General features: G+C 60.6%; 1 protein-coding gene across 2 annotated transcripts in view; it reads left to right on the plus strand.

Moving 5' to 3' along the window:
- Positions 1–22317, plus strand: part of TMEM132E (transmembrane protein 132E) — a 51149-nt gene that overhangs the window by 23055 nt on the left and 5777 nt on the right. For both annotated transcript variants that reach the window (XM_055132491.1, XM_055132490.1), the window contains exons 2-6: positions 14956–15886; positions 17197–17343; positions 17561–17753; positions 19077–19220; positions 21341–21546. In XM_055132491.1, the coding sequence (XP_054988466.1) occupies positions 14956–15886; positions 17197–17343; positions 17561–17753; positions 19077–19220; positions 21341–21546 (1621 nt within the window). The remainder of the gene's footprint in view (positions 1–14955; positions 15887–17196; positions 17344–17560; positions 17754–19076; positions 19221–21340; positions 21547–22317) is intronic.

Below are 22317 nucleotides of genomic sequence, written 5' to 3' on the forward strand. Positions count from 1 at the left end.
TGGCGAAGGGCCGGGCCTGCGTGTGCCGAGCCTGAGCTGCAGGGGCGGGGGTGAACTGAGGTGGGCTCAGGCAGTGTGGAGAGGGCCAGGCCCCCCTGCCTGGATTCCCATCGGGGGTCAGCCGTGAAGTCCCCAGGGCGCACACGTGGGCCCCTTGTCCCTGTTGGCTCAGGGGGCGACAAGGATCCTCCCTCTGGGCACCAGGCGTGAGATGAGTGAGACTCAGCCTCTCTCCACGGTCACGGGAAAATCCCCCCATGGGGTCTCCTTTGGATGGGGGCGTGACCCCTTCCAGGCCGGCTCCTGTGTGGTGTGGGTGTGGGGTCTCTGTGGGGGCCCGCCAAAGCAGCCTCTCCCGAAACACACCTGATGTCAAGCATCCTGGCTCTGGCCTGCTGGCACTTGGGAACTGGTCAGCTGTGGCCAAGGAGAGTGGAACTGACCGCCCCAGGCCCCACCCCAGCCCACTCCTGCCCCAGGCTGGCATGCATCTGGGAGAGACAACGTCTTGGCCCACCCCTGCCACAGCCATGCCTCAGACATACCACAGCCAGGTCCCAGAGAGGGAAGTCGGCCATCTGCAGGAGCGGCAGCTCTGGTCCGGTGTGGCAGGCTGGACTCTGGGCCTCTCAAATTCTTTTTGTTATTGTTTCTTGGGGTTGGTGGGGGAGGGGAGGCACACCCAGCAGTGCTCAGGGCTCACTCCTGGTGCTGTGCTCAGTAGCACTCCTGGTGGAGCTCAGGGGACCGTATGGGGTGCCAGGGATGGAACCCAGCGAGCCAAGTGTCCTCCCTGCTATAGGCTCCGGCCCTCAAACTCATTTTGATTGGGTCCCAGGTGAGACTGGTTTTCCCCAAGGTGGAAATCCCAGGTAGGCAAGCCTGTTTCAGGCCTCCGGGCAAGTCCTCTGTTGCCTACAGCCTGTTCCGTAGAGCGAGTGCCCCACAGTCCTCGGAGACTCTGAAGATGTGACCCAGCACCCAGCCTCATACCCAGACCTTCATTTTTTTGTTTGTTTGTTTTAGTTTGAGAGCCACGCCCAGCAGTGCTCAGGGCTTACTCCTGGCTCTGCACTCAGGAATCACTCCTGGTGGGCTCAGGGGACCTTATGGGATGCCGGGGGGTGGAACCCAGGTCAGCCATGTGCAAGGCAAAGCCCTACACCCTGTCCTATCGCTCCTGCTCCTGCATACCCAGCCCTTCAGTTATACTTGGGTCACCTGAGAAAGGAAGGGACGGCTGCCAGGGACAGCCAGGCCTCCTGAGAAGCAGGGAATTTCCTCAGCTGCCTCCCCCTCTGCCCTTTGGGGCTGACCCCTCCTTACCCAGATGCCAGCACAGGGGTTCTGCCCCCCACACCCGGCACCCCTCTCTCACCCCACCCTTCCCTCCTTTCCTTTTCTCTTTTCCTGGCCCGCCACACCCGCAGCAGGCAGCAATTTCTAAGAAGGGCAAACCTACAGCATCTCACACTTGGGGCATCACCCAGGCCAGCCCCTGCCTGAGCAGCAGCCCCTGAGTGGGCATCTGCTATGGACATGGCTTGGTCTCCAGGGGGTGGGATCCTCCCAGAGACGGGGCGCTCACGGCCCCCACGATGCTAGTGCAGACCCCTACTAAACACACAACGTGGTTTTAGTTCCAAGTTGGCTTCGCCGCAAGCCGGCCTCAGTTTCACCGGTATGCAGGGGGGGACCGCTGACTCTGCGTCCACCAGGGGCCGGAGATCCAGAGGGGACTCCCTGTCCACATCCCGGAGGGGCCCGCATAGGAGGAGGGTGTGAGGTGAGGTGGCGCATTCTTGCACAGGGAGCGCGGGCGCCTCTGGGCTGGCTCCTGGCCCTCTTGAGGCGACAGACATCTTCCCAGGGTGCCTCGCAGAGGCTGTGGTGCGGGGAAAGCACCTTCTCGGGTGGAGTTGGGGGTTGTTTGGGAGGACTAGCTGGAGGGCCCACCTCCCCCTCTGCTCTGTGCCCCCACAGCAGCTGCCTGGGGAAGGGAGGAAGGAGAGAAAGAGAAGGAAGGGCTGCGTGGCAGTGAACTGGGCATGGGGCAGAGGAAGAGGAATGCAGTTGAGGAGCAGAGCACCCCTTTAGAGCACTAAAGGGAGCGGAGCACCCCTTTACGTGGGGCGAGATTGGGGGGAGTGGGGAGACACCTGCCAGGGATCTCAGGATGCAGGAAGTCGATGCCGGGGCAGAGAGGCCCTTCCCCGACCCCAGCTGGGCCGGGACACCCCAACAGGCTGTGGAGACACTGTCAGCCTAGGTTGCTGATTCCCACACGGGACCCCTGTGCCATGCCAGCCCCTAGAAGCGGGGCTCCCTGCCCCCCAACTCTGCTACATAGTGGGGGGAGGTAGATAAGACCACCTCGTGCTCGGCTGCCCTGCTCCGGAGCCCCTGGGAAAGAGCCAGGGAGAGAGCTCCCGGGTCTGGGCCTACACGCCAGGCTCCGAGTTCAGTCCCCAGCCTCGCATGGCCCTGTAGCCGGGTAGGGGCAGCTCTGCTTGACCAGGCCAGAGGGTCCAGGCAACTGGCCCACCTGCCTGGCTGGGCCAAGTATCTCCAGGAGTGGCCCCGGGGGTCTCTGGGCTCTATTTGTCTGCTTGGGAGACCCGCCCAAAGCAAAGACCCCCAGGAGCTCTCCGTTCCCCCCTAGGGGCCTGGTGGGCTAGCTTCGAAGGGCACAGGAGCTGTTATTCATGTAAAAGCTCGAGCACACCATGTGTGTGCGGGCAGGGCTGGGTGGGCAGCCACACCCCAAGCACATGTCCCCTGCTCAAATGCAGACAGCGGCCCCCGGGGGTCACCCACACGCACCTGGAGGCCTTGAGCCTCTGCCGGTGCCAGCCCTCACCCTCCTGTCTCATCTCTGAGCCCGACAGCTGCGTCCTCTGCAACCCCTTTGCCACTCTCTCGTCCTGTGACCTCCTGAAACCCCACCCCCCGCCCCGGCACACACACACCAAATCCCCCGTTCCTGCTGGGTGGCTGAGTTTCCATCCTGTGTCTAGACCGCCTCCCCTCAGTCCTCTGCGGGGCGTTTCCTACGCCAGCATCTGGCTCTCAGAACACCCAGGGAGCCCCGAGCGAGCGCCGCCCCGGCCTCCCGCACTCCTACCTTTTAGCGGGTTATTTATGGACTTGTCTGGTCTCCCCGTTAGCCGGCAAATTCCTTAAGGGCAGAAGCTGTCTGCTTTATCTTTGTCTCCCTGGAAGCTCCCAGCAGGGGCTGGGGCAGAGAAGGGCCTGGATAAATATTTATTTGAGGATTTTTATTGACTGTTGCTTACAAATCCGGGGATTGTGCTGGGCAGCAGAGGGAAGGCCCAGCTCCTGCCCTCAGCAGGGCCCCCATCGAAGAGGAAAGGCCAGCCGGGAGCAGCACTGGAGGCCACGGGGAAGGATGCTCGGTATCACGCCTCACCCAGCTTGGCAGGTGGTGGGGAGGGCTTCCTAGAGGAGGTGAGGCAGGGAGAAGCCAAGGCCGAGGGCCCCTCCCAGGCAGCAGTGTAGGGTGGCGGAGGGAGGGCTCAGCTGGAGGGTAGGGGTGTGGGAGTGGGGGAGCAGGTGTGGTGGGGAGCCCAGAGCATTGTGGGAAGAAACACTTAGAAGAGGTGCTCCCAAGCAGTGCTCAGGGGTCCCAGGGGAGCACTATGGGAGTGCTTCAGCCAACTGGGGCAGTGGTTCAAGGTGGGGGCCCATGGTGCTTGGAGGGTCTCCGGATGCTAATGGGGGAGGAACGCCTTGAAGTACTGGGGGACCAAACTCAGGTCCTTGTGCATGAGAAGTTCAACTCCAGTCCTTCAAGGCATCTCCTGGCCCCGAGTCAGAGTCTCGAAGGCCCCTTCTGGGCCGAGCTGGAAACGGCGGGCACCTCTGTCGCCCTCCCAGTATGTATCAGTCCAGGGTGGCATGGGGACACGGGGCAGAGTAGGCACTCGTCAGGCAGGGTGGGAGGAAGCGAGGACCCCTTCATGGCATCCCAGGAGGCTGGGCCAGGGCGGGATCTGCACCCCTCTTCAGTAGAGGAGGAAGGTCAGGTGAAGGCCCCAGGGCCCTGAACCCAGCCATTCGTCTCTCTCCCATGGCTGCTGACCTCCGGCACTGGGACTCCCCTGTCCCCACCCTGGTGCTGGGAGACAGGTCCAGCTCCCAGTGCCCCGCCCCCCCGTTCTGCAGGATGCGTGTTCAGACCCTGCCACCCCCGGTCATGCGGGGCAGGGCGGAGAAAGTTGGGAGCCTCCTTGGGGGTACCCAAGGAGGCTCCCAACTTTCTGAGTTCTGAGGGACTTTCAGTATGAAACTGTGGACACCCTGAGCCGGCCTGAGGAGTTCAGGCTCAGTCTGCTCCAGGAGCCAGTCGTTGAAGCCCAAGTCACTCTGACAGGGGTGGTGACCCTGTCCCCCATCTACCCCCCGTTCCAGCTCTCCAGACTCCTGTGGCCTGGCCCCGCAGTGGACACGGGGGGGTGGGTAATCTCAGAGTCGGGGAGATGCAGGGAGACCCAAAGCTGGACCCAGCAGGGACCCCCTGGGACCTCACGGTGGCTCAGATGCTCCTTAGAGGGGTGTCATGCTTTCCTCCTAACAGACCCCTTCCTGATGACGGGGGGCCGCATGGCTCACGGAACCCACAAACAGATTCTAGCCAAGTAACCCCCACCCCCACGCCAGGCCCCAAAGCACGACTGCAGCTCCAGGACCTGGGACCAAGCCTGCCCTGGGTGTGTCTCGACCCTTGGGGACCAGGAGTGGGTCCCCTCCCTCGGTGTTGTGGAAACAGGGGTGGGTCCCATCAAGGTGCTCGTGGACCCACGAGAACTCCGTCTTCACAACTATGCCTGCACGGATCTGGGGATGGGTGGGGCTCAGCCCGCCACACCTCTGCACTCCCACTTCCCGCCTCCCAGGAATGAACCCAGGGCCCAGGACCTCAGAAGGCTCGTGGCACCTGACCTGAGCTGTGCGTCCTGGACCGAGCCTCTCAGCCTCTCTGGGTCTTCACTGGCGCACACAGGTGTGCTGTTGCCCGGGGGTGGTCGTGGTGAGGAGAGGTAGGACTCAGCAGTGCCCCGGGCTCGACCAGCGAGCTAGCCTGGGAATCAGCTCCAAATCAGCCTCCATGCACAGCCCTTGGCATGGGCGTGCTCCCCCCTCCTCTTTCTCTCCCCCCTTTCCTCCCTCTCTCCCTCTCTCTCTCTCCCTCTCTCTCTCTCCCTCTCCCTCTCTCTCTGCTGTTTGTGCTAATTGTTTATTAGGAGATGCAGGCGGCGGTGCCGATGGGAAGCTCAGCGTGCTCAGCTATAATTAGGATAATGCACATTAGTCATTTAGTGTAACTCTGAGCGCGCCCCTCCTGCTCCGCTCCCCGCCCCCAGAGCCCCGCTGAGCCCAGGCCAGGGGTCTGCGAGGAGGGCTGGCCCCATCTGCCCTGGACACCCACCCACCAGCTGCCCTCTCTCCCACCCCTGCCCTCCCGCTGGCCCACCTCCTCCTCACCCTCCCCTCCCAGCCCCAAGATGTGGGCACAACCTCACCTCTCTCCACTCTACCCACCCCTGCTTCCTCCCTCTGCTCCTCCCTCCTCCTGTCTCCAGCCCCACCTTTCCCCTCCTCTCCTCACTGCACCCACCTGCTCCCCCGGGCCCTAAGGCCTAAGGTTTCCCCGGCTCACTCCCAGGTCGGTGGGGAAGGCCTGGCCTGGTTCCTGGGACCAGGGTGGGTCCCTGCTGGCGTCGGGTGTGGAGGGCCCAGGCAGCCCTGCCTCCTTGAAGGGGGCCCCTGATGGCTGCCCCCCCTTCCTGCCCCCAGCTTTGGCAGGGGAGCCTGGCAGAAGCAGGCCTTTGCCCCCAGCTGTCCCTTTCCTGTCCCTCAACCCTGCCATGCTCTTCAGGAAATCTGAGACTGCCCCCCTACCAGGCCCAGGGCCCCAGAGAGGCCAGTGCTGGTGTGGTGGGGTGGGGTGGGGGGCTTCATGGGGCTGGGGGGCTGGTTGGAGCCAGAGTCAGCAGCATGGGGTAGTGGGGGGCGGGCACCCTCCACCCCAACAGCTTCCCTTGGAGCCACTGTGGGCTCCGCCTCCCTCCCCAGCACCCCTCCTGCCCTTCTGCCCATCAGGCGGTCACTCCTGGAGACAGAGTCTGGGACCAAGGGCTGGCCCTGCTGCCCACAGTGGGGTGGGGGCCGGGCTGAGGAAGGTCCTCTGCAGGTTTCCAGAGAGTGATGAGCCATTCTGCAGGTGGGATGAATGGGCTTGCCTGGAAACTCAAGGCCTTTGACCTCATGCCTGTCGGAGCCTCCAGACAGACAGACAGACAGACAGACAGCAGCTCCCACTCACCAGGCAGACTTACAGAGCAGGTCCTGGCATACTGGGGCAGTGTCCAGGGCTTACTGTGAGCGGGAAAGTGGTCCCAGGACTGGACCCTGGATCCTCTTCTCTGCCCCCTCCCACGCTAGCCCCTCTCACCCTCCCTCTGTGGCCGGACCAAGTGTGACTCCCACCAAAGAAGGGGTCGCATGAGGAGAGGTGCCGCTGGCCTGGCCAGCTCTCAGGGATGGGCAGTGTGTGCTCTGCGCCCCCAGGTCTGCGGTGGGCAGTGTCTCTCAAGACTGTTTCTTCTGGCAGTGACACCCGGGGTTGGCAAGGAGGTGCTCCCTGTACCAGCAGGAGCTGGGACCCCAGCTGACGGGCTGTGTGCAGGGCACAGCCGCCCCCGGGGCCGCAGGTACCCACAGCAGGTGTGGTGGCTGTGCCAGCAGGCAGGTGTCAGCAGCCGCCCCTGGGGGTCTGTGGGCTCCCGTCTTTCTGGTGCTGCCACCCCCTCTGGGCTCTCCTGAGGTTCCCAGCCCCCCAGCTGAGCTCGGCACGGTTCGTTCTTTCATTCTCTGATATTTATTTACTCCTCCCCCTCCCCTGTCCGTGCGCCTGCGGCTCTCTGATTTGCTGCCTTATTCTCCGCACGGGGGTCACAGCTGATGAGAGGCTCAGCAGAACCCCAGCATCTGGTCCTGTGGCAGGAAGGATTTTTAGACGAGGGAGCGAAATGGGGGAGGGGGTGGTTAGAAGAGCTGCATGCAGGACTTGGGGAGGCAGGAGGTGTGCATGTGTGTGTGTGTGTGTGTGTGTGTGTGTGTGTGTGTACGTGGGAGTATGTGCGTGTGTGTATATGAGTGTGCAAGCGTCTGTGCACAGGTGCCTGGGAGTGTGTGGGAGTGTGTCTGTGTACACTTGAGTATGCGTGTGGACTGTGTATGCATACATGCAAATGTGGGAGTGTGCGTGTGGGAGGGGTGTTTGTGCACATGTGTGTGCGTGAGCGAGCATGTGTGCGTGCATGTCAGCATGCTTGTGTATCAGCAGACACTTGACCTCCCAGGGCGACCCAATCATTCTTTCATTCATCCATGGCTCCGCGCTGGCTGCCAGGGAGAAAGCAAGCCACGGATTTTAAGGAATGGCTCTGTCGGTCCTGAGATGAGGGTTGAGTTTGTGCTTCTCAGCATGGGGAGCCAGTCACGAGACTCAGGAGGCCGCCTGGGGACCCACTTTTGATGATAATGGCACCCAAACAATCACTGAGTGTATAGGGCTGTGTGGGGGCTTGGTTGACGAACCCTGCAGGCAAGCTTGTGACGTGCAGACTTCATTCTCAAAGAGGCCCCGTGCAAGTTTGGCTGCTTCGCCTCAGTTTGCACGTTAGGAGATCAAGGTGCAAGGGTGCTAAGGCCTCTCGCTCAAGCTCACCGAGCTGACAAATGCAGAACCAGTCTAATAGGGGGAACTTCCGTTTCCTCATCTGTACATTGTGGGGGGGAGAGCCTGACACCCCCTTACTGAGGAGACAGGCGGACCCTAAGCAGATGGCAAGAAACTACCTCACGGACCACAGACCACCGGAGCTACTGGGAGCAAGCAGCTGGGGGTCTCCCAGAAGAGGCTGTGGAGTGAGTGTGGGAGGGAGGTGGGTGGGGGTGCCCTTCTGCTGCCCACACCCTGCTCCCAGCACGGGCTCCAGCCAGGGGGAGGGCTAGTGATGGCTGCCACCTGTCTGGGATTTGTAGCCTCCAAGGAGTCCAGCAAGAGGCACCTGGGGGTGAGAGAGATAGTACAGGGGGCCGGGCACTGGCCTTGCACGTGGTCAACTCGGGTTCAATACCTGGCATTCCATATCGTTCCCTGCGCCTTCCAGGAGTGATCCCAGAGCACTGCTGGGTGAGGCACCTGGGGGCTCCAGGCTGCTGGAGGCTGTGGTTGGTCCGGCCCTGACCAACAGCACATTTGGTTTCATTTCTCCACCGTTGCAGCTCTTGCTGGCCCCCACAGAGCCAGCCAAGCTTCAGGACACAATCCTTTGGCGCCAGAGGGAAGGTGATGGGGGAGACACAGCCCTGCCCCAAGGGACTTGCTTTGGTGGGAGCACAGACAGTTGCTGGGGGAGGGAGGCGTGTGGGGCCCAGGTTTGAGGCTCCAGCCCTCAAACAGCCGTTCCTCTGTTGGGCTCCTGCAAAGGCTGAGCTTCCTGGCTCCAGTCATGAGCCATGCCTGGAGGGACCACCTGCCTGGCACCTTTGAACACCTGGAGGAAGAAGGAAGCAGCCCTGAGCTAGGTCCCCAGAGGAGTGAAGCATGCCCGGCTGGCGTCTAGCCCCTGCTGTCTGTGCGTGGCTCCAGGGCTCAGCATCTATCTGCGTGCAAGACCCAGAGGATGGGTCAGTCTTTGCAGGTCGGGGTGGGCAGTCTAGAGGAACCCTGCAGCCAGCCTTTACCTCCACTCGATGCTCCAGGCCCAGGACCCAGTGCCCTTCCTGCACACAGAGCTGTTGCCCATCGTTAGGTCACCTGCGTGACTGGGCAGGGCAGGAACTAGCCTCTTCTCCCGGGTCCAGAGAGGGCATGGAAGTCACACAGCAGGGGGCTAGTGACAGAGTTTCCCAGACTGGATTCTGGACCACAGCAACTAGTGTTCCTGCCAGCGTCAGTGAGGTTCCGGAGGGTGACTGGACTCACAGCCTCGAGAGTCTGCCGTGTCTGTACTTGTCCTAGTTAACTTCCCAGACAGAGGCAGTGCCCTGAGCGAGATCATGCACCGTGTGCTGGAGAGAAGAGGTCTGCGCTTCCCTCCCCTTAGAACTAAGTAACCAGTGACGCTTGGGTGGGCAGATCAATGAATCGATCAGCACCATCAAGCACTCTGTAACAGCAGCCACACCGAGCAACTTGCTTCATCAGGATGGATCCGTGAAGCCCTACTTCTTATCCTCGTTTCATGGCTGCGGGAATCTGAGGCTCAGAGAGGGAAAATAACTGGCCCACGGCCACACAGCTAAGAGGTGGCTGGACGAGGATTTAGGAATGAGTTTGAGCCACTCTAAAAAACACACACAAAAAACGTTCTCCCATCTTTAAATTTTTCCCCCTCTTTTTCTTTATAATTCTTGGAGCAGCTTCAAATGCACATCTTCATTTCTAACGACATTTATTGTTCTCTCTCTAATTTTACAAGTCTTACCTGTTCCTTGCAGACAACTGGGAAATACATAAAAGCATGAAGTAAAATATAGCAATCGCCCTGTGATCCCCGCCCCCTAGAGATAGCCCCCATTAGCATTTGGAAGCATTTCCACCAGAGAACTCACAACTTTTTATGTAAAATTGGTACCCTGCCATAGAGCCAGTTTTTCACTCGGCTTTGTTTCCTGCAAACTCTTTTGTGAGCCTTTTTTCCATCCAAGTAAATATTTTTTTGAAAACTTGATCTATCATGTCTGCTTATATCCACTCAGAGGCATTTGCTTCTGTTGAATTGTTCCCAGTTTTTGGACTTGGCTAATAACTGATAAGCATAACACTGGGGTGAGCAGCTTTCTAGAAAAATCTCTGAGCAGCCCACTGCTTGTAGGAGATTCCCAAGGGGGTGGGGGGCCAAGGAGTACTAGTGGTTAGAAACACGAGCGAAGTCAAGGCCTTTCGGTCCTATTTTGCAGTTGCTTTCTAGAAAACTTGCCAGCTTCCCCGCTGGCCGGTGGGCAGGAGAAGGTCCCGGGTCTTAAGATCCTTGCTAACACTGGGGAGCAGCAGGCGCAAAACAAAAGCAAGAAGCAAAATCTTTCTCCAGACAGGTTTCCCCACTTCGGCTCCAGCTCCGCAGGGACTGTGCTCTGGGCTGGTGATTCTATTTGCTCGAGGGTGTAATGGGGCCCCAGAGAGTAGCAGCGGCCGTGTGCTGGCCCGAGGTCAGGTGGGCATGTCAGCAGAGAAGCAGGATTGGAGCCAGGCCCTGCCACCCCGCACTCCCCACTCCCCAGCCCGGCCTGTTTCTGATCCTCAGGCTTTGCTGCCTCCTCCTCTGCAGCGGTCAGCGCCAGGTCTCTCAGCCCTGCAAGCCTGGGGGGCCCGGCTGCAGGTGCCATCACTGGCTTCAGTCCATCCCTGCTCTCTGGCTCACGGGCCACGGGGCCCCGGGGAGCCTCATCTCCTGCTCAACTCACAGGGTCATTCATTCCTTACACACATATTCATGCACTCTCATACTGGCACACACGCACACTCACACTAGCACACAATACTTAATACACATATACAAACACTCATGCACACACACTGGCACACACTTAGGCAGACTCACACTGGCACACACATACTTACACATGTACACACTGGCACTGGCACACACACTTGCACACACGTGTACACTCACACGCATGCACACTCACACACACACTCACAGGTGAGCCCCGACGGGCTCTCCCAACACAGTGCAGTTGCCCCGACCCCGCCGACTTGCCCTGCTGTGCTTCAAACTCACCCAAGCTAATGACAATCTTTCCCCCCCCCCTTTTTCTGATTTGCAAGCGATTAGTTTTAATTTGGGGACAATTAGAGGTAGAAGCAGGAGGCATCTGATCTTGATTAGAATCAGGGAGATGGCCCCCGGCCTGCCTGGCCCTTGCCTCCACACAGATTCATTGATATATTCAGTAAGCTCCCTCATTCCAGCCGGAAGAAAAGGCGCAAAGGGTACCTGAGGGTGACCACCCCCACAATCTGTTCAGCAGCTGACCCTGAACTGGTTCCCGGCCTCGTCAGAGGGTCGAACTGACTTTTGCTAAGCACCTCTCGTGTACTTTGCCTTGCTCTGGGCAAAGCTGATACAGCCCCCGTGTCAGTTACCCGTGTCTGGGTCCGGGAAAGGCAGACTCATAAACTGGCACATGCTTCTGGGGGAGGGGCCTCACCCCGTCCTCTGGGGAGAGTTCCCAAGGGACTCAGGACACCGCTCACTGGCTGTTTGCATCTCACACAACTGCTCTGATCAGCAGTGGCGCTGGACACTGGATGGCAGCTTCCAAGTACTCTGGGGGTTGGGAGGTGCTGGGGAGAGGGGCAGGGAGGAGGTGCAGCCTGGGCCTTGGCTGGAAGGAAGAGCCCCCTACCTAATCCCTTGCAAGTCTTCTCTCGGGCTCCTGCTACCCTTCTGCAGGCCCAGGGAAAACGACTCCCTCCTCCGTGCTCCTGGAGCAAGACGGGAGGTTTCGGGCTGCCAATGCGTGGAGCCTGTGTGGCCCCACGTGCTGCTCCTGTTTGGGGGGTGGGGGCGGGCTGAGTCAGAGAGGGGGACTTGAGGGAGGGAGAGGGACAGCCTGTCCTCAGTTCCTGAACCCTGCAGCGCTGGGCAGGCCCTCCTGGGGTTGGGGTGGAAGGAGCGCGTGCCGGGAGGCTGCCTGCACACATCTCTCCCCCCACGCCTCACTGCATCCACGGTCCACCGCCCAGCTGCTGGCCCTGCCCCCACACCACCTCCATTTGGTCCAGATGGCCGGCCCGGAGGTGGGGACAGTGGCAGGGTCAAAGGGGACTAAGTGCACTTAAGAAGTCTCTGGGGCTCTGGGACTAGTAAACAGGGACAGCCACCCCCACCCCCACCTGTCCACCGCCTGGACACCCAGCCCCCTGCTCACAGGGGCCCACCCACCGCAGAGCACGCTGGTGGTTGCTGCCTTCCTCAGCCCAGTGTGGCTTACTATAGGCCCCAGGACCTCCCAAGTCCCAACCCCCACCCGAGTCCTTTGGTCTCCACCCCACTCTGTGGCCCTGTAGGGGCCCTGTGGGGCCACTGTCTGAATTTTAGAGGTAGAAATCAAGGCTCACAATAGGAAGAAGCAACATGGCCAGTTGAGTCCTTGGCAGTCAGGAATGGGAGAGCCCATCTTGGTTGGCCTGTTTCTGGCGGCTTCCAAAGGAGGTAGCTGTCTGCCGGGCCCCGGCTCCAGCTGTTTGTTTGGATGCCACAGCCAGCCTCAGGGCAGCCTCCCACGTCTCTGAGTCCAGCTGCCTAGGCAGGGCTTCCGGCTGGCCAGGAAGAGTCTCCCAGTCGTGCCTGACATCTCCCTGAGCTCACCATGGACTCTGCCATCCTCTCTTCCCGCCCCCCCCCCCCCTTCACCATCAGCCCTCACGCCCTACACCCTGCAGTGCTCAGAACGGGAAGCAGGGCCTGGGAGTAGAGTCCAGAGTCTGGGGGATAGAGCTGGACAGACTCTGGTGCTAAAAGTGTGGGTGCCCACGGGGCCAGGAGCATCCTCTGAATCTTGGGGGTCACTCAGCAGGTTCTGTGAGATAACCCAAGCCCAAGGGCTTTTGCCCTCCAAGTCAATCTCCTCATTTCAAAAATCATCTTCCCTGAAGCTAAGGAAATGGCTGAAAAGGCTGAGTACCTGGTCTGCCTGCAGGAAACCCATGTAGGTGCCACCCCAAGACCACTCAGAGTGACCACCCCACCCCCACCCAATGATAAGCAGGAGAAGTTTCCAAGCACCACCAGGTTTGGCCCCAAAGCAAATAACAAATAATGGAGTTTTCCCTTCTCCTGCCCATCCCTTTTTATTGCTGTTACGGCAGTGAACAGGGGTCACACAAACTGAATTGTGGCTTCTCAGAGATTGCCTACTTCTTGTCTAGTGAGGGCTGAGAACCCCCAAAGACAAAGTCTCAGGGACAGCCTTCAGCATATGGGGTGGTACCAGGGATCAAACCCTCAGTCTCACATTTCCAAGGCAGGCACTACTGCCAATCGATTCCCAGGCTTGGGGGATGATACTTGAGCCCTGGATTACAGAATGTGTCTTTGACCCCAGCACCTCAAAAGCGGGGAGTTCTGAAGTCCTTGCATTGGTGCGGGATTGGCTATAGGTGTCTGTGTGCAACTGTCCAGAGTTCACCAACAGGGGAGAGTGAGAAAAGCCTCTGAGTGCAGGCCAGCGCCCTGGCCCTGCTGTGCGTCTCTGACTCACTCCCGGTACACCCACCATGATCTGTTGTAGGCTGGCTCAGGGCAAGGCTCCGAGGTAGCTAGACAGGAGGTGAGGGCCCCTCGGGGAAGGGCAGAGCTCTGAAGAAGATCTAGGAGTCAAAGGGCGTATCTTGGAGGTGGCGGCCTTGGAGCAGGACCGTGGTGGAAAGTCCTAGGGAAGGATGTGAGCAGTCAGAGCAACAAGAGCAGAGGATGGGAGAGGGCATTTCCAAGCACGAGGGCCTAAGGCTGTCCAGTTCTGCTGCCCCGACCACACAGCTGGGGAGCACGGGTCTGGGCAGGGCAGCCTGTAGGTCAGACTCAGTGCCAGGTGGCTGGAGGCTGAATTTTGTAAGCAGAAGTAGATCCTGAATAACACACACTCGCATTGGGTTGCAGATTATCACTGACTCCCCCAGGTAAGGTAAATGGCACCCTTGCACCTTGCAGGCTCCCGGGGGTGAGAGGCCAGTTTTCTAGGCAAGGCCCATCCATGTTTGGTCCGGGGCAGGATGCTGAGCTGCCTCTCTAGTCCCCAGCTCAGCAGCCCAGCCCTTCCTGTTCCCTCACTATGCCCAGATGGGCACTGTGCTGAGAGATACCCAGGTCCCATATGTGTGCGGGAGAAACAAACGGTGCTGGTGGCTGTGGAGAGGACCCTGGGAGGGAGAGAGGGAAGGTGGAAGAGGAGAGACCGAGTGAGTCCATGTCATACTGTCCAAGCAGCAGGAGACAGGGCTGGGGGCCTGGAACGTGGACCTGGGACCTCACAGCGAAGCAGGAGTGGGATGGGGGAGAGATGGAGATGCCAGAGCTGAGGCCCACCTTCAGCTTTGGGAGACCAATCACCCATTTGCTTCTCCTTGTATCTACGATGGCATAAGAGGGACTGGGGAGATGCAGGCCCCATGGGGCCCCTGTGCCACGTGAGGCAGCTGGAGCTTGGGAAGCACTTGGGACTACCAGACAGGAGGGACTGAGTTCAAATCCTCCTGCCAGACCCTTTTGCTCTTGGCAGCTGTACACCCTCTACACAGCCTGCACTTGCATAAGACTCAGGTGAGAGGCGTCACTGCTGCCGGCCGGCTGTCATGACGGAGATGGTGATGACGGCGTCTTCCAAGGCCGGAGCAGAGGGCAGTGTTGGGCCCTGAGCACAGAGGGTGGGGAGAGCCCTCACCGAGGGGTGCTGCCCTCTGCTCCGCCTGCACAGCCCTCCCGCACCAGACTGGGCCGAGTCCTCCCGCTTGTCCTTGGAAGCCAACGCCACTTTTATGAGTCTTACAAATGAGGACACCCAGGGGGTGAAGCCGTCTTTAATTTTTTTTCCCCCAGTTGTTTTACAATGCTGGGGATTAGACCCAGGACCTCCCACGTGGGTGGCCTGAGCTCTGCCACTGAGCCACATGCATTTCTGCTCAACCCTGAAACCTCCTTAGAGCTTCACGGTGCTTTGTGTAGGCATTAGCCTCAGAGGCTGCAGCGGCGAGAGGGATTAACACACCAGCAATGGTGTGTGTGTGTGTCTGTGTGTGTTGGTAGGGGCAGGCTGGCGATGTGACCCTGGATCTCTCCTCCTCTGGACTGGGTGGGAGGCCGGGATGCCAGCCAGCAGATTCACCGACCACCCCGACATCTCTCTTCTGTCTGTCCCCAGCCTCGGGCCGCTCCCACCCAGCCAGCCCCAGCCCGCCCGGCCCGCAGGCCAGCCGGGTGCTGCCCATCAGCTACCGCCTGTCTCACACGCGGCTGGCCTTCTTCCTGCGGGAGGCCCGGCCCCCGCCGCCCGCACTGGCCAACGGCTCCCTGCAGCGCTCCGAGCCCTTCGTGGTGTTCCAGACCAAGGAGCTGCCCGTCCTCAACGTCTCGCTGGGGCCCTTCAGCACCAGTCAGGTGGTGGCCCGGGAGCTCCTGCAGCCGTCCAGCACCCTGGACATCCCCGAGCGCCTGACGGTCAACTGGAAGGTGCGGGCCTTCATCGTCCAGGCCCGCGTGCCCGCCTCGCAGCCCGTGGCCCAGGTGCTGTTCTACGTGGCGGGCCGGGACTGGGACGACTTCGGGGTGGCCGAGCGGCTGCCCTGCGTCCGCCTGCACGCCTTCCGGGACGCCCGTGAGGTCAAGAGCTCCTGCCGCCTGGGTGGGGGGCTGGCCACGTGCCTGGTGCGGGCTGAGCTGCCCCTGGCCTGGTTCGGGCCCCTCGCGCCGGCCTCTCCGTCCACAGCCCGCCGCAAGGCCCCCGACGGGCTGGAACCCGAGGCCGCGGGGGAGAGCCAGCAGGCCGAGCTCTACTACACGCTGCACGCCCCCGACGCGGCGGGGGGCTGCGGGGGCGGCCGCAGGGGCCCCGGGGCCGGGCTGGGGGCGCGCGCCGAGAGCCCCACGCAGCACCCGCTGCTGCGCATCGGCAGCATCAGCCTGTTCCGGCCGCCCCCGCGGAGGAGCCTGCAGGAGCACCGGCTGGACGGCAACCTGATGATCCGCCTGCCCGACCGGCCCCTCAAGCCCGGGGAGGTGCTCAGCATCCTCCTCTACCTGGCCCCCAACAGCTCCTCGCCCGCCGGCCCCAGCGTGGAGCACTTCACGCTCAGGTAGGCGGCCACTGCCCAAGGGCCTCTCTAGCCCTGCTGCCGCCCCCACACCCCTCGAGTCCTGCCTGGGCCCCCCTCCTAGGCCGGGCTCTGCTGGCCGTCATAAAGACGCGACGTTCCCCAGTGCCCCAGAACGCCCACCCATGCCCCATCAGAGTAGGGGCAACCAGAGAGCTTCCGCCCCGACCCGACCAAATCACCGGAAAGTGACGTCACCAGAAGGGGCGGTGTCAGGCCTCTCCAGCGCGGATATCCCAAATGCTACAACTGGGGCTGCTGACCCATCCGCAGAAGCAGAGGTCAAGGTCAAAGAGGAGGTGTGGAAGTCAGAGGAGGACGAGGGCTGGGTGCTGGAGCCCGGGAAGTGATTCTGTCTCTATACTTCCAAATAGCCCGAGACAGACACAGCTTGCAAATATATGAAGGCCTTGACTCAGATCCTGAGGCCTCAAATGATAATCATGTCTCACAGTAGGAATTCGTGGTTCGAGCCATGATGGGTGAGATGATAGGAAAGGATCCCCGGAAAACCCCTCACAACCCAAGCACTAGGCGTGAGACCTGAAATACCGTCATTAGCCTCCAAGTTACATGAGTTAATCTTGCCCTTCCCTGTGAGCAGATGACCTTAAAAAGCAACTGCTCTTGGAAAGGGGTCAGAGGCTGTGTCAGGCACTGATACATGAAGGTGAACTTGAGTTCGGCCATCAGAAACCTTAGGCTGCATAAGTAGGAGTCGAACATGCAGAATGAAGGAGGCGACAACCAATCTGCTTCAGTCCATGTTACTCAGAACTCAGCTGAAATGTTGCACTGAGACGAGGCAACTTACACTTTCTGAGTCCAGAAGAGCATGGCTAGGACATAAGGGGCCTCAGACGAAGGTAAAATCAGTGGCTGGAGGAGAGTGCAGGCCTAAAGAAAGGAGGACTCCAGAGGCCCTTCCGTCCCGTCCCTGCACACCACAGATGCTGTCCTGAGGAGAGCCACTCTCCCTTGCCCCAGCAGAACCCTGAGCTGGTGCGTTTCAGCCGAGTGCAGGGAAGAGGTTTCTAGTTCATGGGGGATGTGTGCGGGAGTCAGTCCCTGTCCCTGAGGTATGGAAGGAGAAGCTCAACAGAGGCTTAGCAGAGCTGCAGGTGAAGTGATTGCAGCTGCTCCAGGGTCAGCTCCACGATGGGAGGTTGCCCGTTAGTCTTGAGTCTAGGACTCTGGGTGACAGGCCACCCGCTCCCTCTTCTCATCCTAGCCCCAGCCTAGGGCCACTAGGCTGACCCTCTACCTCCTCTTCCCCCACCCCTTTGTCTCAGGGTGAAGGCCAAGAAGGGCGTGACCCTTCTGGGCACCAAGTCACGGAGTGGCCAGTGGCATGTGACCTCAGAGCTGCTGACTGGCGCCAAGCACTCAACAGCCACCGTGGACGTGTCTTGGGCCCAGGGCACGCCCCTACCCCCATGGTGAGTGGAGTAGCCTCCCGGCTACCTCACTGCAGGACCGGGCTGGGCAATGCCAGTCCTCTAGGCTTAGTTTATGGGGATACTGGGGCACAGAGTGTGGCACCGGGGTGTCTGAGGGAGGGCTCAGAGGCCCCTCCTTGCAGGGAGGGCTGGAGACCCTCTGCTCCTGAGGCTCCCGAGCTGTGCCCAGCCCTTCCTTCTCTCTCTCACTGTGCAGGGAGGGCCAGGGGCCCTTGGAGATACTGCAGCTGGACTTCGAGATGGAGAATTTCACCAGCCAGTCGGTCAAGCGCAGGATCATGTGGCACATCGACTACCGTGGCCACGGTGCCCTGCCTGACCTGGAGCGGGCGGTCACCGAGCTGACGGTCATCCAGCGGGATGTGCAGGCCATCTTGCCCCTTGCCATGGTGAGCAGAGACCGGGCAGCCTGGGTGTGAGTGCAGGTGTCTGTCACGGGGTGTGAGGGTGTGGGTGAGGCTGTGAGGTAGGTACCCATGAGTGTGTGAAGATATATTATGTGTGTGTGTATCTGTGTGGGTGTGGGTACATATATGTGGGTATATGTATATGGGTGTGTGGGTGTCTGGGTATAGGTGTGTGAGTAGGTATAGATGTGACTGGGTACAGCTGTCTGGGCGTCTGTGGGTATGCGGGTATGTGTGGGTGTAGGTATGTGGGTGTGTAGTGTCATTGTGTGGGTGTGGCTGTATGTCGGGGTGTATATGTATGGGTGTCTGGGTATAGTTGTGTGAGTATGTGTGGATGTAGGTATGTGGGTGTATAGTGTTAGTGTATGGGTGTGAGGGTGTGTGTGGGTGTATATGTATGGGTGTCTGGGTGTAGGTGTGTGAGTGTGGGAAGGGTCTGAGTGTGGGTATACGTGTGTGGGTATCTGGGTATAGGTGTGTGGTTATGGTTTTATGTGTGCAGGTGTGTGGATATGAGTGTGTGGTGTAGATGGGCATGTGTGTGTGTATGCGCGTGTACACACATTCCTATCACACACCCCTATCACATACACACAAACAAGTGGGCTGAGTGGGACAGGGAAGGAGAAGGGATAGGAGGCAGCTCAAAGTCCAGGACCAGGTGCCCGGCCTGCCCAGGGATGGTCCTCCATGGTCTTTCTGGCCCATCATGCTCTTCCCAGACCTGTGCCTTGAGCACACGACTCTCACGCCCCCTTGCCCAGGCACCCCCTGCGAGCTCAAACCCTGTCACCACCTGCTGCCCAGCACCACCAATATCTGGCCTGAGCAGTGTCGCGTTCATCACTGGGTCCAGCCCCAGCTATGGGGCTGAGTCTGCCAGGAGTGGACCCCAGACCCCCGAGCTCCCCTGGGAAGAAAGTGAAGTGGAGGAGCAGCCCAGGGGAGGGGGCCTTGGCGGGCACAAGGGCGGGAGGGCTCACACAGAGAGGGACTCACGGGGCACCTGAACAGGGTGTCGGTGGGGATGAGAGTCATGTTTCCCAGTGGACATGTTTGGGAAGAGCAGGATGGGCAGGAGGACTGTTGGGGACTACCCACGGAGAATGAACCCCAGGGAGCAGGAGCAGCTTGAGAAAAGATGGCTGGGGCCTGGGGCAGGGCTGAGGCTGCAGGGCGAGAAGGTCAAGGCACAGGTCTAGATGACGGGATCAGGTGACCCCTTGAGGCATAGGGGATCCGGGGAGTGCTGGGAGAACAGAAGACCACAGCACCCCAGTCGGCAACTTCTCTGTTCCCCAGGACACTGAGATCATCAACACAGCCATCCTGACTGGCCGGACAGTGGCCATCCCCGTCAAGGTGATTGCCATCGAGGTGACCGGCCTTGTCCTGGATGTCTCTGCCTTTGTAGAGTGCGAGTCTGACAACGAGGACATCATCAAGGTGGGCTTCCTGGAGATGGGGGCCCTGGGGAACAGGACCCAGATCCTCACAGGGAGCAGAGCACCAAACTAGAAGGGAGTTCGCTTCCAGGGCAGTTCCCCTGGGTAGTAAGATGGAGAGGGGAGGGGTGTGGGGGGAGGCTACAGATATGTCAAGAAGCCCTCCCTGTCCGTGTCTGGCCATCCTGGAAGGCTTCCTGTAAGAGTGTGGAAGAAGCCATGGCAGGCTGGGTCAGAAGTGGTCACTGACAGCTCAGCTACATCCCTGTTGATCCCCACTGTCCCCTGCTGGCCAGGCATGGGATAGGGTGGGAAGGGGGGGGAGCCCCCCTCCAAGGGCTGATGGAGATTAGCTCCAGGAGGAAGCTTCTGGAAGCATGTAAATTAGGCTAGGAGCAAAGGTTGTATGAGGAAGGACCCACTTGGGCACAACTTCCCCCCACCAACTCCTCCCCAAAGTCTCTCCCATGCTCCCCACACACCCCTCAGGGCCCCACATCCCCTGAGGCTGTACCAAAGGACAGTCACTGGATGGTCCAGGTCTCCACGTCCTCTGGGGAGCACGTGTAGATCCACCTCGCCCCTCCCACCCAGTTTGGGGCACTTGGGTGGGGAGTGGGCGGTGACACGGGCAGGGGGCAGTGCCAAAGCCTGCTGGGCATACCAGCCTCCACTGTCACCCCATCGAATGAGTGGACAAGGGGCGATGTGCCTCTAAGTTCTTCGGCGTCAGGGATCAGGAAGAGCGGGGACATGCCCTCCTCCCCACACATCACATCCTCTCTCTCCACCATGCCCGAATCTCTGGGAGCCCAAGGCTCACCCCACCCATCCCCAGCACCCAGGAAGGACCAGCACCCCAGAGAACAGAGTACATGGAGGGTCCTACCCCGCATCCCTGCTGTGGGCACGCGAAAAGGTGCCTCTCCCAAGCCCTCACCCCCTTCGCCCCCCCCCCATACACACACACACACACACACACACACACACACACACACACACAGAGTCCACCCAGCAAAGCCGCGCTGGCGTCCGTACCAAAGGGAATTAGCAGAGATCCGAAACAGAATTAGTTTCCGTTCTCGATGAGATCGCTCGGGCCCTGTATAGCAGTTGCCAGCACTCTCGGTGGAATTTGCCAGCCTTCAGCTGGAATTCTCTGCCTTCTGGAGAGGGAAGTGAGCATTTCTGGCAGGGCCGCCCTCACCTCCCTCTGCCCGCCCCCTGCAGCCTCAGGGGTGGCTGCCAAGGTCTAGGGGACACCCCTGCACACAGACGAATCAGGCCTCCCCACCAGAACCTCTCAGAGGTCCCCAGCCGAGGGCAGAGCGGTGGGCACCATGGGTCCGAGGTGCTGGATTCCCCAGAGCGCCAGGTGTGTGCGTGGGCGCATGGTGCATCACCCGCTGCACGACAGCCTGCGGCACTGCCAGCGACACCTGCATGAGTGGGCGCAGTAGCCGGCAGGCTGCATTCAGCGGGCCTGGGCCCTCTGGGAACCTGGGGAACGTGCGTTGCCATGGAGATGGGCGTGGACGTGGGCAGGCCACTCCCAGCAGTGGCACCTTCTACCTGCCAGTGCCTGCAGGTCCCGGTTCCTCCCTCCTCCCCCTCAGCCCCTCCTGGGAGCAGCCCCCTCACCCGGAATGAACCCCCTTTCCCTTTCCCTTTTCCTGCTGCCTGGCCCTGCCCTTCTGCCTTCCTGCTGGGGCTCCGTGGGCTGGGCAGCCGTGTCCTTCAGGGGTGGGCGTGTCTGCCCACTGCCCACCACTCTGTGGCTCTAGAGCCTGCCTGGTCATGCGGGGGGAGGGGTCGGCAAGTCAGAAACAGCTCCCTAAAACCATGCACAGCTGCAGAGTAAAGCCTCCCCCCTCCCCCACCCCCGAGAAGAAACCCCTGCAGGTGGAGCGGCCACAGGGACGGGAGTGACACTTCACCGGGGAATTCTGCTCCGTGCCCCCCACCCATACGTCCTTTCCTTCCAGCCCCGGGGAGTGTCCCCTCACCCTCCAGCGGTCGTCCTGGCCCTGCGTGTGGGACGGGAGCCCCCTGCAGGGACGCAGGGATTGACTGTGCGCCACCCCTCCCTGCTCACACACTGCCCCCTCTTCTCCTCCCCAGGTCTCCAGCAGCTGCGACTACGTGTTCGTGAGTGGGAAGGAGACGCGGGGGTCCATGAATGCCAGAGTCACCTTCCGCTACGACGTGCTTCAAGCCCCCCTAGAAATGACGGTCTGGGTGCCCAAGCTGCCCCTGCACATCGAGCTCTCGGATGCCCGCCTCAGCCAAGTGAAGGGCTGGAGGGTCCCCATCCTCCCCGACCGGAGGTAAGGCCCCCAGCCCCCTTCCCGCCCCCCCAACACACACACCCCCGCACGGGAGCTGGGCCAGAGGGGAGGCCTGCAGCCCTGCTCCCCTCTGTGCCACATCTGTGCCGTGGGATCTAAGGCCCGAGGTGCACCCCAGGTCTTTGATGGGGGTTGTCTCGGGGGAGATTGTTTCAGGGTCCCTATCAGCGCGGGAACCGCCGTCTGTGCGGGGCTCGGCAGCCTCCCCATGTCTGCGCGGGTCTCCCCCTGAAAGGTGCATGTGCCTCCGTGGCGTCCCCGTGGTCCCACTTGGCGTGCAGGTGTGTCTGAGGCGCCTCTCTCTGGTCCCCTGGTCTGGAGCTCGGCCCTGCCTAATCCCTGAGCCGCGGGGCCCGGCTGCGTGGGGCCAGCGGCAGCCTTGAGCGGGAACGTGTGGGATAGAGAATGAATTCATTATTATTTAATCCTGGAAGTGTTGGGGGTTCTTTATTTAGAAGTTCAGGGATATTTTTACGACCAGAAATAGGTTGTAGGAACTTCATTGGTTTCAGATCAGCTCAGGGGGAGATGGGTCGCCCGAGGCATTGTTTGTCTTCACTTAGCAATTTCTGAGACGCTGCCAACAAGGTTAAGCGAGGACTTCCACAGTCTGCGGGTCACTTATGCAATCAACACACCTTTCTTGCATAGCTACTGTGTTTCATGAGCTGATAGAGTACCGGGGTGAGTGAGACTGGTGTCTGACCTGGCCAAGCTCTGGGTCGGGCAGCCAGGCCATCGTGGGGGAGC

Source organism: Sorex araneus, chromosome 3, assembly GCF_027595985.1.
Source record: "Sorex araneus isolate mSorAra2 chromosome 3, mSorAra2.pri, whole genome shotgun sequence".
NCBI lineage: Eukaryota > Metazoa > Chordata > Mammalia > Eulipotyphla > Soricidae > Sorex > Sorex araneus.